The 17,195-nt window shown below is 35.2% G+C and overlaps 1 protein-coding gene across 4 annotated transcripts in view; it reads left to right on the top strand.

The window, feature by feature from the left end:
• AUH (AU RNA binding methylglutaconyl-CoA hydratase) overlaps positions 1 to 17,195 on the top strand; it is a 159,770-nt gene that overhangs the window by 31,888 nt on the left and 110,687 nt on the right. For 3 of the 4 annotated variants that reach the window (XR_013386562.1, XM_077910117.1, XM_077910095.1), the window contains exon 4: positions 6,003 to 6,089. The exons of the other annotated variant lie outside the window; for it this stretch is intronic. Coding sequence is in view for 2 of the 3 variants with exons in the window: in XM_077910117.1 (XP_077766243.1) it covers positions 6,003 to 6,089 (87 nt within the window). In the remaining variant the exon portion in view is untranslated. The remainder of the gene's footprint in view (positions 1 to 6,002; positions 6,090 to 17,195) is intronic. 4 annotated transcript variants of the gene reach the window in all.

Below are 17,195 nucleotides of genomic sequence, written 5' to 3' on the forward strand. Positions count from 1 at the left end.
AGCTTACAGTAATTGACCTGTAAAGATGATGTTAAAGATATTTATGATTTCTCTTAATCAGACTTAAAAAGATTCTGTTTTCCTAGTTTGGTATGAACTTTTAATTAAGAATGACTGTTGATTAGATATGGCACCAAAAGCACATGTGATTCACAGATTGATAAATTGAACTTCACTGAAATTAAAATTTCAAAAAGACATGAAGAAAATGAAAAGATGAGCCACAGATGGGGAGAAAATATTTACAAATCATATTTCTGAGAAAAGACTTGTATCCAAGATATTACTCTTAAAATCAATAAGAAGACATATTGTCCAGTAAAAAAAAAAAAAAATTGAGCAAAAGATTTGAAATGACATTTCACCGAAGACCTGTATGAATGGCTAATCAGCACATGAAAAGATACTTAACCTCATTAGTCATTAGGGAAATGAACATATAAAACCATAATAGATACCATCTCACACCCACTAAAATGGTATTTAAAAAATGGCAGACTAGTGTTGGTGGTGCAAGGGTGACAGGGACCTGTAGGCATTGCTGATAGGATGGTGGCAAAACAGCAAGGGTAGGGTTTTTTTTTGTCGTTAAATAGAAATTTACGATATGACCCAGCAATTCTGCTCCTGTATGTTTACCCAGGACAAATAAAAACATTGTCTACACAAAAACCTGTGTGTGTATGTTCATAGTAATACTTTTCATAATAGCCAGAAAGTGGAAACAATCCAGATATATCCATCAGTGGATGAATGGATAAACAAAATGTGTCTCTGTCCCTCTGGTGGGATACTATTTGGTAATAAAAACAAAAAAGTACTGATTCATTCTTATAACACGTGTAAACCTGAAAAACACTATACTTGCTATGTGGAAGAAGGACACAGAAGATGGTCGGTTGCATGTGTTTATTTGTATGAAATGTCCAGAGAAGGCATCATTTTAGGGAAATGGAGGGTTGGAGGCGGGAACATGGAGTGCCTCCAGGTGAGTGTGAGGGATCTTTTTATGAAAGTGGAAGTGTTCTAAAATTGTATGGTGATGATGGTTGTGCAACTCTGCAAATTTACTTAAAGTTACTGAATTGTATACTTGAAATGACTGAATTTTACATTATGTAAATTCTACCTCAAGATGTTAAAGTATGAGATGAATTTTAACTACTTTTGCTATGCCTACTGAAAATTTTATGATTTTCACCTTTATGCTATTAATTTTATAAATTAAAACACTTAATATTAAACTAGTCTTTTTTTTTTTTAAGATTTTATTTATTTATTCATGAGAGAGAGAGAGAGAGAGAGAGGCAGAGACACAGGCAGAGGGAGAAGCAGGCTCTATGCAGGGAGCCTGATGTAGGACTCGATCCCAGGACTCCAGGATCATCCCTGAGCCAAAGGCAGGTGCTAAACCGCTGAGCCACCCAGGGATCCCCAATATTAAACTAGTCTTGAATCTTAGACCAAATGTAATTTTGTCTTCGTATATTGTATTTTATTTATGTTACCATTAGGTATGAATTACTAATACTTTGTTGAGGTTATTTGGAGACAGTGTTTATGAGAAACATTAGACTGTCATGTTTTTTCTTAAAGTGTTCTTAATCAGTTTTTCGTTTTGCAGTTCTCCATGTAAGATTCATGTTGTTTTTTTAAGATTTTATTTTATTTTTTAAGTAATCTCTTTACCCAACGTGGAGCTTGAACTAACAGCCCCAAGATCAAGAGTTGCCTGCCCTATGCCTGAGCCAGGCAGGGACCCCCAATTTTTTTCATTATATGTTTGGAAGAATTTGCTGTTGAAGCCATATCGGCATCAGTTTCCTGTGTAGACAAGTTTTAAATTAATTTATTCAATTTCTTTCATGTGTATTTGTGTTTTCAGATTTTCCCTTTGTCAGTTTTAAGAAGTTATGTTTTTCTCGAAATGTGTCCATTTCATGTCCTTTTCAAATGTATAGGGCCAAGGTTATTAGTAATATTTTCTTCTTGTTTTAATGTATTTAAAATCCGTAGTAGTATCCTCCTTTCAATGTTGCTATTGGGATTTGTGCCACCTTTGATTTTTTTTCCATGATTAGTCTTGCTAAAAGGCCTATCATTTGTTTTAGTATTTTTTCAAAAGAGCAGCTTCTTTGATGTTTTTCTTCTGTGTATTTGTTTTCTTTTTTTAAAAAAAGTTTTGCTCCAGTTTTTATTATTTCTTCCACTTTGGGGGTTAATCTTTATCTATTGTCCATTTCTTGGTATGAATATTTATTAAAGATATTTACTTGCTTGCTTTGTTGGTTACTGTGGGAGATTTGTTTAAATCCACTGTGGTTGTAGATTTGTCAGTTTTTATTTTGGTTCATTAGTTTTTGTTTTATATATTTTGGGGCTGTCTTATTTTATATATTCCAGTTTAAGAAATCTGAAGACTTTTAGTGGATCATCATACTTATTGTAAAATGACCCTCTAGTTTGAGAGATTATCATTTGCTTGAGATCTCCTTTGTCAGCTGTGGGGATGACTTCACAAGTTTCTTTTTGGTTAGTGTTTGCATGGTTTTTACCTTTTTACTGTTTAGTCTGTGCCCTTATCTTTTCAGGTATATCTCTCATGAGCAGTATAAAATAAGATTTTTAACTCTACTCTTAAAATCTCCTCTTGAAGAATTCTGTGTGGTGTCTCTTTTGGTGGTGTGGGCCTTTTGGTGATGAACCATGCGTGTGTATATGTGTAAAATGTCTTCATTTCCCCATCATTTTTGAAGGATTCTAGATGGGTAGTTACTGTCTTTCCCCACTTTGGAGATGTCACTCACTTTCTGTTGAGAAGTCAGCTGCTAGTCTTATTCTTTTTGGCAGCTTCTTTATTTTTTTGTTGGAGGCGGGGGTCCTTTCTTTTTAGCAGTTGGTCTTGGTATGGTTTTCTTTGTGTTTACCCTATTTTATATTTAATCTTCAAGGTCCTGAACGAAAGCCTGTGGCATTCCTCTTTGGCAAGCTCTGAGCTCCAATTTTTTCCCCATTTCTGTGAGATTGTTCAGAAGCTAATGTTTGCCTTGAAGTTCTCATACATTCTCATTGTCTTTGTTGTTCTCCATTGCCCTCAAAATAGCTGTTCTGTTTTTTATCTAGAGTTTCATGAAAGAATTGGTTTGATAATAAGCTATTCTATTAAAGCTGGCAGACAAAAGGACCAACATCATTTTCTTTTTTTAAAGATGAGCAGTATTACAGTGTTCCTGTAGCTGATGAGAATGGTTCTCAAAAGAGGGATACTGTTGATGATGCCAACCAGAAAAGGATAATTGCTAGAGTGATGGCACTAAAGAAAGAAGGGGTGGGATTTAGTGCACAAGTTGAGCTAGTTCATCTGTAGTAGCAGAAGGGAGGGCAGAGTGTAAGAGTTCCATCCTGCTAGATAGGTAGGTTTGGTGGTGGGTGTTGGTGAAATTTTTCTTCTGAATGCATCTGTTTTCTTAGTAAGTTAGTGTCAGGTTTGAGTAGGAGGCTTGAGGTCTGAGGAGAGGGAGGAGTTAGGAAATGGTCTGTAGATGAGTACCAGGGTGAACGCGATAGGATTGCCCGGCAGCACAGAGGCTTGCTCACCTGAGGTGAATCATCATGGACTTGGGTTTAAAAAGTAAAACACGCCAGACTGCAAATAAAACTGTGATATTATCAAATAAGGAATTTATAATCTGGAGGGATAGAAGCAACTCTGTACTTTTGGGTTCTGAATGTTGGAGAATTGCAGGGTATGTTTCTAAAGGAAAAACAAAAAGGGTATTAACATTTTTAAAAAGCAGTCTTAAGGTCACAAATGTTTAACATCCCGTGGAAAAAGGTAATTTTTTCTAAACTAATCCATGAATCCCATGGAAGTCTCTCATGGTTGTGTGGGTTAGGGCTGCACTTAGACCCAGCCACCTCTTCTGGCACTGGTGTGTGAATGGGCTGTGCTTGTTCAGAGCAAACCCCCATTATTAGCTCCCCCGCATGGCTTCCAACAGCTAGTCTCTTTAACCTGGGTGTGGATGTCAGTGAAAGCTCCTTTTGGAGCACTAGTTACTAGTTGACATGTTACAGGGCACCCTCGTGCTGTAATCCACACTAGGTTGGAGGATGTGATGCAGGTTCCTGGGTCTCCTTCAGGACCACCACACACACCTGTGTGTCCCTTATGCTTGCTTTGGCTCTTCTTTTCATCTATCCACCCTCCCCCCCATATGGCACTGCATGTAGCTACTTTTATTAGCCAATATGTATTAGCCAACATGCACTAAGCAACACTTTATATTTTCAAATGATATTCTCAGGGTTAAGTCGACAGTGAGTTGGACAGTTTTTTTTTTTTAAACAAATGGCTTAGAATTTTTTTGGTCCTACAAATATTTTTCATGGAAAAAATTAATTATGAAGACATATGTTTAAAGACTGATATATTGATTACCCATCACCTAACCCAAGCAATACAGTGTTACAAATAAGATTGAAGTTCTTTGTGACCATTGCCAATCACATCTGAATCCCATTCCACAGAGGTCACTACTAATTGAATTTGATATTTATCATTTCCATGTGTATTTTATACCTCTAAAAAGCTTTTTTTTTTTAAAAAAAGTATTTATTTAGTATCCTGTACACCCAGTGTGGGGCTTGAACTCACAATCCTGAACTCAAAAGTCATGTGCTCTGCTGACTGAGCCAGCCAGCTGCCCCCCAAATAGCATTCTTTTTTAAAAAAGTTATGTAAAGGGTTATTATCCTGTGTATGTTTCTGTAAATATAATAATATGTTGTTATTAAATTTATAAATATGTATTAATATGTTATATATTAATATATAATAAATGTACATAATTATATGTTCTTCAACACTTAAATTTATCTATCTTTATGTTTTAGTTCCTTCATTTTCATGCTGAACATGTACTCTTCTGTTGTATAAATATATCTTAGTGCTATTAAAAATGCTTCTTATAGATATTTAGGTTATTTCTAATCTTTTTGCTATTTTATATATGCTGTATTGAATGCTACTGTACATATTTCCTTGGGCATATGTTTGAGATTGTCTAAGGTATATTTAGCTAAGAACTGATGGATTGTAGGGTATGTGCTCTGTCAGTTGTAGTTCTCATTCCTGTAGGAAGTATATAGGCTCAGAATGTTCCAGCCTTGGCTGGCACTTGATATTATGTCTAGTCTTGATTACTTTATAATGGACTAAGAAGAGAGCAAGGAGCTGAGTGTGTACCTTCTTTGCTGTAATTTTGCTTTGTTTGTATTTGTTCATTTAAATGGGAGCCTTCCTTTTCTCATATAATTTTATTAAAAAGAATGCCTTTGTTGAGCCACAGAGTGATTCCTTAAGAATTTCTTATTTTTCTCTGTTCCAAGTTTGATTCTGTGATAAACTCATAATAATGAAACTGTCTGTTTGTTCATATGTGAAAGCCAGTGATTTTTGAAACATGATCTGCAGCCACCATGGCGCAGGCATCCATGGAATCAAACTGATGTTTGGTGATTTGCCCTTTTTACTGGGTTGACGTTTGCACTGATAGTGTGAAAGCAGTGGTGGGTAAAACTGCCAGCATCCCTGTAAGAGCCAAGAAAGTGGCATCAATCTGTAGTCATTTATGTTAATATGAATGGGTTTATTTGTATTACTAAATTAATAAATATTTTAAAAATTTGATAGTTTTAGTTTTTAATAGAGCACCTATTGCTAGATAGAATCTAAAATAAGTCTCTTCTAAGAGTGTAAGGGGGCCCTGAGGCAACAAAGTTTGAGAACCACTGCTTTAGGCACATGGTAGGTGTATGAACAGACATTTTATTTTTCCTTCTGCTGGTCTTTGAGAAGAAAAACCTAAGTAGTATAATTCCTCTAATGGATATATTTAGTTGATATTCAAGTTACATATGAATCTTAAGTAAATTTTCAATTCATTGCCTTAAGATCTTGTTTATAACTAGATTATATTTGTAAATAAAATACTTTGCAGGTGCTGACCTTAAGGAGAGAGTCAAAATGAATCCCAGTGAAGTTGGTCCTTTTGTCTCCAAAATAAGAGCAGTGATTGATGAAATTGGTAAGCTCAATTACACTCCTTCTAGCATGCTGAAGATGACCTTGAATGTCAGATTTGGAAAGTTGCACACTGTCCTTATATATAAGCTTTGGCTAAAATAGTTATGTAATTAGATAATCATGATCTGTAAATGGTTGCTGTGGAGATGCATGTAATACATTTAATTTGAAAAGTTGTGAAAAATATTTTATAATTAAAGATACCTCCTATATATGATGACATGGTATATGAAGGTAGTTATTAGCAAACAAAGAGAAATGTCGCCCAGATAATTGCATACACACGTATTTATAGATTCAGAGTTGTTTTGTTTGTATAAATAGGATCATACTATTTCCTTAGAATTATAGACTTCTGGGTAATCTTTATGTCTTAGTATATATCAACTTATTTTATTATTGATACTTTTTAGTATATTGCGGTATAGTAACCCATAGCATGGTCTTCTCCAAAATTTTAAATTACTTCATTAATGTTTATGGACTTTTTCCCATTTTTGTTCTTTATAATAAAGCAGTGAGTATCTTTGTATCAGGTCTTTCAGAGCATTAATATGTGTACTTTTAGGATAGATTCCTGAACATGGAACTGCAGTTCTCAGCATCATGTATTCATTTTACATTTTAATAATTTTTACCAGATTATATTCCAAGAAGCTTGTAATAATTTACATTCCCATCAGTTATGCACCAGTACTGGTTTCCTCATATTTTTGCCAACACTTAGTGTTGCTTTTCAAATTTGCCAAGGTTAACAAAGAAGACCTCTTAGCATTTTATCTTATTTTAATTAATTAATTTATTTTTTGACATCTTTGCATTTTAATGTGCTTTTCCCCAGATGCTTGTGTGATATTTTACCTTTTCACATTAGACTTGCGTTTCCTCTTCTGCAGATTGCATTTTCACATCCTTCCTCCTCTTTTCGGTAACAACTGCTTATTTATGTAAGGGCCACTTAGTAGTGGTCCTTTGTTGTTAAATGTACTACAGATACTGTCTCCTAATGTGCCCCCTTCATTCAATTCCAATATTTAAATTGAAAATGTTGAGTATCTGGAGGGTATGAAGTTCTCTTATTTTTTTTTGTTTCTCCTTGAAGATTTTCTTTGGTAATTCCCACATATCAGTTCTTCCAAATTAACTTGGAATTACTGGTTTTTAAAGCAAGGAGGAAATGTATTATCACAGGACTGTGATTGGAATTCCTCTAAATCTTATTTAGAAAGAATTGACATTTTTGTGATACTGAACCTTTCCATCTATGATGTGTATGGGTTTCATCCGGGGGAGGTGGGGTGGGGTCATCCAATATTTTAATATCCTTCAAGAAAGTTTTCTTCATATTTGCCTTGCTTGGTCTTCCATCTTTTTTCTGGCTCAGATTTATTCTTGCTATTTTGTAGCATTTATTCCTTCGAATGGGATCTTTTTCTTCTGTTTCTGTTGAAGTCTGGTTATTATAGTTCTGTAGGAAAGTTATTATGTTTTAAGTGCTTGTTTTGTATCACATCGACTTGATAATTACTTTTATTACCTGTTGTTATTTCTCAGTTAATTTTCTTGTGTTTTCCAGATAAAAGTTCATTATATATAAATGATGCTATTTTTATTTTTGCTTTTCCCAGTGTTTTAATCTTACCTATTTTTCATGCAGTTTTACATTGGCTAAGCCTCTTGGTACGCTATTCAGTTTTTGGAGAGTGTTCATCCCTGTCTTCCTTATCTTTATTTGACTTGGATGAATGCTTTTAATATTTTGCCAGTAATTAGCAAGTTCAGGGAGTTTTCTTCTATTTCACCTTGTTAGGAATTTGTTACTGTTTTTTAATCAGGGATGCATGTTAAAGTTTGTCAAATTCTTTTTTGATGTATGTCAGTATTTATACAATTGACCCTTCAACAGTATGGGGGTTAGGACTGCTGATCCCTACACACTTGAAAATCTGTGTATTACTTTTGATTCTCCCCAAAACTTAATAACTGCAGTAGCCCACTGTTGACCAGAAGCCTTACTGATAACAGAAGCGGTTGATTAACACATATCTTGTATGTGATATGTGTTATATAGTATATTTTTACAATAAAGTAGTAATACTTCTAATATTAATAAAATAATATCCTTAGAATAAAGTAAGCTAGAGAAAATAAAATGTTATTAAGGATATCATAAGGAAGAGAAAATACATTTCAAGTACTGCCCTGCATTTACTAAGAAAATTTGCATATCCATGGACCTGCACAATTCAAACCTGTGTTGTTCAAGCATCAACTGTAATTGGTATATATTAGAATTTGTCTCATTTATCTCATTTAGCCTTTAGTATAATAAATTGTATTAATAGAGTTATTAATGTTGTACTGGCTTTGTGTTACTAGAATAAACCCTACCTGGTCATTGTGGTTACTGGTTATTGTGGTTTTTAATATAAACTACTGGATTCGATTTTTGTATGTTTTGCTATAATCATAAATGAGATTATTCTTCTAGTTCTTTTTTTGTGTTTACTGTTTTCTATGGTCTTAGTTTTTTTTTTTTTTTTTAAAGATTTTATTTATTCCTGAGAGATACACAGAGAGGTAGAGATATAGGCAGAGGGAGAAGCAGGCTCCCTGTGGGGAGACTGATGTGGGACTTGGTCCCAGGACCCCAGGATCATGCCCTGAGCCTAAGGCAGACAGACACTCAACTGAGCTACCCAGGCACCCCCGTTTTCTGTTTTGGCATCAGGATTGTAAGCTTCATAGAATGAGGTGAAAAGCTTTCTATCTTTTTCTCTGTTATACAGGGAAATCATCTGTTATTTCAAAGTTTAGTAGAATTTGACCATGTGGAATCTTTGGAGCCTCGTGTGGTTTTGTTATTGTTTTTTTGTTTGTTTGTTTTTTAGAGCTAAGTTTTAGAATATATTTGTTTTGATTCCGGGAATGGTCATTGTCACCTTTCTATCTTTTTAAAATCCTGTGCTGCTGTTCTCAGTGGCTCTCCTTTGCTTCTGTCTTCAGCTTCGGCCTCATGGTCAGATCAGATGTCTCCTGAGGCAGAGCATGGATTTGGTTTCCATATTGGTCAGAGAGCACAATCTTGGAAGTAGATGTTGATGTTGTCTTTGACTTTTTTTTTTTTTTTAAGATTTTATTTATTTATTCATGAGAGACACAGGGAGAGAGAGGCAGAGACACAGGCAAGGGAGAAGCAGGCTCCATGCAGGGAGCCTGATGTGGGACTCGATCGGGGGTCTCCAGGATCATGCCTTGGGCTGAAGGCGGCACTAAACCGCTGAGCCACTGGGGCTGCCCTATCTTTAACTTTATATGAATGGGAGGAGGAGTGGCTGAGACTGGTCTAGTTGTAAACATCACCTTGGTGTTTCTTCCAAGCCTCTTTTCATTTTATTGATTTTGAAAGTAGAATTTTTCTGAGACTTAAAAAAAACAACAACAACCTGTTTCTATTTTTGCAGTGACATTTTCTTTTCAGTGATTCTAGCTGTAGCATTTCTGTTCTGGATTTTAATCCAGTCTACTCTTTTCTATACATGAGTTCCCCAATATTTGTTAATGATACCTTTTATTACATTACAGTGAACATAAAATTTTGAAGTTGTCTTTTGTGGTGACTTACAGAGATTTTGAAAGGCAGATAGAAATTAAGTATCTTGATCTGATCTACTCATTTAATATATTAAACCAGGGCAGGCAAACTTTTTCTTAAAGGGACAGATAATATCTTACGCTTCGTATGATCTCTTTTGTAGCTACTCAACTTTTTATTATTTTTAAGACTAATTTTCTAGAGCACTTAAAGGTTCACATCAAAACTGAGGGGAAAGTACAGAGATTTATACTCCCTGTCACCACATAAGCATGGTCTCTCCTGTTATCAACATCCCTCACTAGAATGGGACATTTATTACAGCTGATGAGCCTCCATTGACAAATCACAACCATCCAAAGTTCATAGTTTACAATGGGGTTCACTCTTGGTGATGTACATTCTGGGGATTTTGATAAATATATAATGACATGCATCCATCATTACAGTAATATACAGACTCTTTTCAGTGCCCTAAATATTTTTTTTTTCAGTGCCCTAAATATTATCTGTGCTCAGTGTGTTCTCCTTTCTCTCCTCTCTGACAGTCTGTTTTTACTGTCTCCCTAGTTTTCCATTTCTGGAATGTCATATAATTGGAATCACACAGTATGTATCCTTTTCAGATTGGTTTCTTTCACTTAGTAGGACACATTAAAGTTTTTTCCCTTTATATATGCCTTAATATCTTATATGTTTCTAGTGCTATTATGTGTTTCTGATGCTGAATAGTACTCCATTGTTTGGATGTACCGCAGTTTTTTTTTATCTATTTACCTACTGAAGGACATGTTGGTTACTTCCAAGTTTTAGCAATTATGAATAAAGCTGCTAGAAGTATATATATGTAGGTTTTGGGGTGGAAACAGGTTTTCAGCTCTTTTGGGAAAATACCAAGGAGCATAATTGCTGGATCATATGGCAAGAGTAAAAAAACCTGCCTTACTCTGGCTGTGCCATTTTGCTTTCTCAGCAGTGAATGAGAATTTCTGTAGCTCCACATCCTTGTCAGCATTTGATGTCAGTGTTTCAGATTTTAGCCATTCTAAAAGGTTTGTAGTGGTATCTTGTTTTAGTTTGTATTTCTGTGATGATATGATATGGAGCATCTTTTTACGTGCTTATTTCCTATCTGTATACCCATGGTGAATTGTCTGTTGAGATTTTGGCCCAGTTTTTAATTGAGTTGTTTGTGTTTCTTGTTGTTAAGTTTAGAAGTTCTTCAAATATGTTAGATGATAATTCTTTATCAAATATCAGAATATTCTGTAAATACTTTCTCCCAGCTGTAGCTTGTCTTCTCATTCTCTTGACATTATCTTTTGTAATATGTTTTCCATTTTAATAAAGTCTAGTTTATTATTTCTTTCATGGATTGTGCTTTTCGTGTTATATCTAAAAAGTTATTGGTCATCTAGGTTTTCTCATGTTATCTTCCAGGAGTTTTATGGTTTTGTGCTTTACAGTTAGATCTGTGATCCATTTTGAGTTAATTTTTGTGAAGGTTGTAAGGCCTGTTCATGTCTAGATTCCTGATTTTGCTTGAGAATGTTACTGTTTCAGCACCATTTGTTGAAAAGACTATTTTTGCTCCATTGTATTGCCTTTTTCCCTTTGTCAAAGATTGGTTGATTTATGGGAGTCTGTTTTTGGGCTTTCTGTTCTATTCCTTGGTCTGTTTTTCTGTTCTTTTGCCAATAACCACACTGCTTTGATTACCATAGCTTTACGGTAAGTCTAGATATTGGGTAGTGTTAGTACCACAGCTTTGTTCTTGTCCTTTAATATTGTATTGACTATTCTGGGTCTTTTGCCTCTACATATAAACTTGAGAATTAGTTTATTGATAGCCACAAAATAATTTGCAGGGATTTTGATTGGGATTGCATTGAATCTGTACATCAAATTAAGAAAAACTGACATCTTGACAATACTGAGTCTTCCTATCCATGAACATGGACGATTTATTTAGTTCTTTGATTTCATACATAAGTTTTATAGCTTTTCTCATAGAGCTTGTATGTATTTTGTCAGGTTTATACCTAAGTATTTTGTTTTGAGAGATGATAGTGTGTTATTGTTTTAATTTCAAATTCCACTCAGTCATTCTTGGTATGTGGAAAAGTGATTGACTTTTGTATATTTACTTGGTGTCTTGCACCCTTGGTATAATTGTGTATTTGTTCCAGGAGGTTTTTGTTAATTCCTTCATATCTTCTGCATTGTAGACAGTCATGTCATTTGCAGATAAAGACAGTTGGATGTCTTCTTTCTCAATCTGTATTACTTTTTATTTCTTTTTTTTTGTTCAATAACATTTGCAAAGATTTTTAGTATGATATTGAAAAGAACTAGTGAGAGGAGACATCCTTGCTTTGTACTAGGTCCTCAATTTTGACGTATTATGCTGAGGCAGCCACAGACAAAATGTAAGCAAATGTGTGTTTCTCTGTTCCGATAAAACTGTATGCACATGAAATTTAAGTTTTAAAGTTTTAAGTAGTTTCCATGTGTTACGAAACAGTATATTTAATGTTTCCTTTTTTTTTTTTTTTTTTTCAGCTGTTTAGGAAACCACATTAGCTTACAGGTTTTACTAGAACAAGCACTGCATCTGATTTCCTGCCTTCTCTTCCTCCTTCCCACCCTTCTTTCCATCTGTCCATCACATTCATCCACCTCAGATGTCTTCTTTATTTTCTTGTTTTTTGAAATTAATTAGAGTCTTCTGTTCTTTTTACTTATATTTTAAGAAATCTGCTGACTTTTGGTTCTGATTTGGACAGCTTGCTCCATATCTGAGTTAGGCCTTTTCAGTTTTTACATTTTGGAGACTTAACGGTTTTAACGTCTTTGTATCCTTTGCTGGGAGTTTAAATTATTATTCAAAGAACAGGAATGGAGCTAAGTCTTACAAATGAGTTGGAGGGTGGGAAAGGAGAGCAGAATAAGAAAAACAAAATAAAAACCAAAAGAAAGTCAAATCCTAACAAAATTGTAAGAGGACAAGAGAGTGCCAACCTTAGGATAAATTAAATAATGAGATGATGAAATAAGTCTAGTAATTACTATTAATGTTAGTTAACTAAACTTGTTAAAGACATGGGTATTCAGATTTGATTAAGAAACTTAAATCAACTATGTATTGTTAATAGTAGCCACCTCTGTTGTAGCTTTCTTCATACTAGGAAATTATTGAATCATACTCTGTAAGACAAAAACCATTATTAGTAGGAGAAGAACACTGCATGTATCAAAATGTTAAATTTTTCATAAGACTAAACATGTTCTGGAAAACAGAGATCTGAAAGTATACAGATAAAGTTATATTGGGTATATACATGGTAAATTGGCAAATCCTTCATCATTGTGATGATTTCAGTTCATCTCTCCCAATTTATCATGAGAGTGAAAGGCAAAAGTTTAAACTATAGATTTGAACAACATGGGTATCAGAATTGACTAATGAGACTCTTAACCCCAAATTGGAGAACATGTACACTTGTCATGAGCATATGAAACATTTACAAAAATAAGTCATGTGGTGGGCCCTAAATTCTATTAAGTTCTGGAAGATTCACACATAGAGACCATGTTCCTTATGAATAATGCAACTGTGTTAGAAATAAAAATACAGTTAATATACAGATTTAAAAACCATATATTTGTAAATTAAAAAAAAACTGTTAAGAAACTCATTGGTCAAAGGAGGAACTATTATGGGAAAAAGTACTAGGACTGAATGAATATAAAGTTATTACATATCCAAACTTGATTTGATGAAAGTGATAGTTTGAGGAGAAGTGATAACCTTAAATGCCTATGTTAACAAGGGAAAACCACTGGCAATAAGTAGCTAAGCAGTGCCTTAAAAATTTATGAATCCAAAGAAAGTTGAAGGAAGGCAATAATACAAAGATCAGAAATTAATGAGATAGAAGCTGGAGTTGCAGTGGGAGAATCTACACGAGACCAAGCCTCTGGACAAAGGACTAAAGGGTAAACAGGAGATGTTACAGATGAGGGATATGATTGTAGATAGGGCAGAGATTATAAAGCTTGTAAGAAATACTGTGAAAATCTTTATGCCAATAAATATGAAATTTGTGTCTCAAGAAGAAATTGTATTCTGGAATAATCCTATTATCCCTGGAGGGATTGAGTAGTAGTTGAAAGTTTCTTCACAGAGAAAGCGTTGGGCTCGTTTTTACATGTTAAATGATTTACCTTCTGGTGTTTCACTGGCCTATAAGGAACAGATCCTTGCAATCTTACATAAACTCCTCCACACACACACACACACACACACACACACACACACACAACTCCTCCATAGAACAATACAGTGAGCATTTAATCCTAAATTCAGTATTGCTGATTAGTATGACTTTCACATGTACATGTGACAAAAACAATAGAGCAAAAAGTAAGAGGAGCCAGTCTTGCTTTAAGAGCATGGATGAAATCCCGCAGGTTTTTAAAAAAGACCCAAGTTGGATTTTCCCAAGAATACAAGGGGGAGGAGGAGCTTCCCATTTGAAAATCTTAAAAATTTGTGACATTAGTCCTTTAAAATAAAATCATGTTCTTCCTTAATAGATTGATGACAAGAATTTGAGAGATGTCAAATCTATTCATAGAAAAAGGTCAAGGCAGACTAGAAATAGAAGGAAACTTCCTTAGCCTGATGCAAAGTATCTGTTTCTTAGTAGTAAAACCTAAGAGTAGTCTCCTAAAATCAGGAAAACACAAAAGGCCCAGTCTCACCACCTTAAATTAAACTTAAGAACATTTGTTCATTAAAAGGTGCTATAAAGAAAGAAAGAAAAGCCACAAACTGGGAAGAAATACTTGAAACACAGAGCTGCCAAATCATTCATACACACACACACACACACACACACGCACGCACGCATGAATCAACACATACATGCATGCATGCAGCCTGGGAGTCTGTAAGACAATATAGCAGAGAGTCATGTTTCACACATCTGTCAGATTAGCCACATATTCTTATGCCTGAAGTTACTGAGAGTTAGTGAGGAAGTGGATCACCAGGCAGATTGACTCACTTCTAATGAGCGTACAAATTGATGTAACTGCTTAGGAAAACAGTTTGGTGTTATCTTACAAAGTTGAACATTTAATTTCCATAAGACTCGGAAGTTTACTTTTTTAGGAGGCATTTATCTAGAGGCTAAGCCCTTTAGTACTGTTTTTACTGGACCCATGGCGAATCATATCCATAGTGTATCCCAATAAACACAGAGGGTGGGCATCAGAGGTTCATGAAGATAATAACCTTTCTTTATGCACTGCGTGTGAATACTATGCTATTTTATTTTTTAAAATACCTGATTTTGACCCAGTGGGTATGTTGCTACTTGGGAGTTTGAAAATACACTATTCTATAGGCATTTTGTGCATGTGTCCTAGGGAAGCTTATATCATGGTATAAGAAAAAGATTTTATAGTAGCATTATTATTTATTAATAATAAAAAGCTGAAGACAAGCAAATTTTAGTGACAGGAGAATGGATGAATGGTTTTGTGTATTTGTACCGTAGATAACATTGTGCATACATGAATAACTACATGTGTAACAACATGGATAAAACTTTGAAACATTTAATTAAAACAATATGTTTCTTCTAAACGCATACAAAACAACATATAATTTAGAAATGTGTGTATACTGAAATCACATATACTCACATACACACACACACATGAAAAATAGAGTGATGAACAGAATTCAAACCTTTGGGTTTGGGGAGGCAAGTAGAAGAGTAGGTGAGGAGCACATGGGTAGACAGGGTGTGGGTTCTGACATAGTTGGTACTTCGATTATCTTAAGGAAGTTTGTTATTATTCTGCTTCCTTACGTGTGTGTAAGCTACATACATTCTGTATATTTGCCTAATTAGATCAGTTTTAAAAATATTCATCTATCTTGAATTCTGCAAACATTTCTAATGTTAAATCTTGAATAATTTTCTTCATTTTCTGCCTTGGTTCTTATTTTCAAGAGAAGCCAAAATTCTAGACTTTTTAGAAATTATCTCCTGGTTTTAAGGTTTTTCAAAGGAAAGGAAAAAACCCTTTGAATGTCAGATGAAATTGGTTTATGGACCAGATTCCACACATAAGCCTCCAGGTTTCTTATTGGTCCTTATGCACTGGGTCTTCTGACATAGTCCATTCATTTTCTGTAGAGCAGGGCTTCCAGGGTGGATTGTGTCCAAAGGAGATTGCTCTTGCTCTCTCTCTCTTTTTTAACCTTTATTTATTAGAGTGAGCGAGAGAGAGAGAGAGAGAGAAGGAGCAGGGGGAGGGGCAAAAGCAGACTCCACGATGAGCAGGGATAGTGACACTGGACTCAATCCCAGGACCCTGGGGTCATGACCTGAGCCAAAGGCAGATGTTTCACCCACTGAGCCGCCTGGGTGTCTTATCTGGAGGATGTGAGTGGATGCGTTAGGTGAGGACCCTGCATTGCACTCATGGAGCTGTTTCATACACAGATGTGCTGATGCCTGTTCATAGAGGCTCAAGATAATTGTTAAGTTTTCAGGAATTTTGTGAGCTGGTTATTAGAACCATTGTGGCACTATCAGTAATGGTATGAATCAGAGTATAATATCCTGCCTGTCTAACACCAAGTTTTCCTCATGCCCCCTGTTAATTTGCATTTTTCACATCTAGAGGATCTTTCTCTGGGGTCTCAAGGGCCATGGACCTTTTCTTGGCCATGGTGACTACCATGTTCTTCTTATCTTTATTGAAAGAGTCTATAAGGAACTTAGAGGTACTGCACTCATTTGAAAGCTATTCTGTGTTATTAAAATAGAGATTAGAAAGTTCTGTATTTTATCCGAGTCACTAAATTCCATACTTTACTATTCTAGCTTCCTAGAAAGGCTCTTCTTAAAAAGTAACTCCAGGGATGCCTGGTGGCTCAGTGGTTGAGTGTCTGCCTTTGTTCTGGGCTGTAATCCTGGAGTCCCGGGATCGAGTCCCACTTGGGCTTCCTGCATGGAGCCTGCTCCTCCCTCTGCCTATGTCTCTGCCTCTCTCTGTCTTTCATAAATAAATAAATAAAATATTAAAAAAAAAGTAACTCCAAAGTTCCAGAACAAAATTTAGTTCTTTTGCTCTTTTCAAAGAAAAAAGTCTATTTTTGAGATGTTCTGTTCTAAAGAAATAGTGAATTCCTGGATACCCAGAAGGTTAATCATTGTTTCAAGTTCTCTCCCCCTTTCAGGTCTCGGATGCCTAGGTTGAAAGCAGTAATGGGTTATTTTGAAATCTTAGGCCTGAGCAAGGCATCACAGATGCACAGATATGAAATTATCTGGATCTGCTAAAGCTGCTGATTTTTAACTTACCCGCCCCCCTCCAGGTGCATGCTATACACTGTCCTTCCTGTTTTCACTGGTGACGATAGCATGCCACTCTTGGGATCCTCACTGTGCAGAGTTATGATATGGAAAATGGGAGCAGAAGTGTTAC

This window comes from Canis aureus, chromosome 1 (genome assembly GCF_053574225.1).
Source record: "Canis aureus isolate CA01 chromosome 1, VMU_Caureus_v.1.0, whole genome shotgun sequence".
Lineage (NCBI taxonomy): Eukaryota > Metazoa > Chordata > Mammalia > Carnivora > Canidae > Canis > Canis aureus.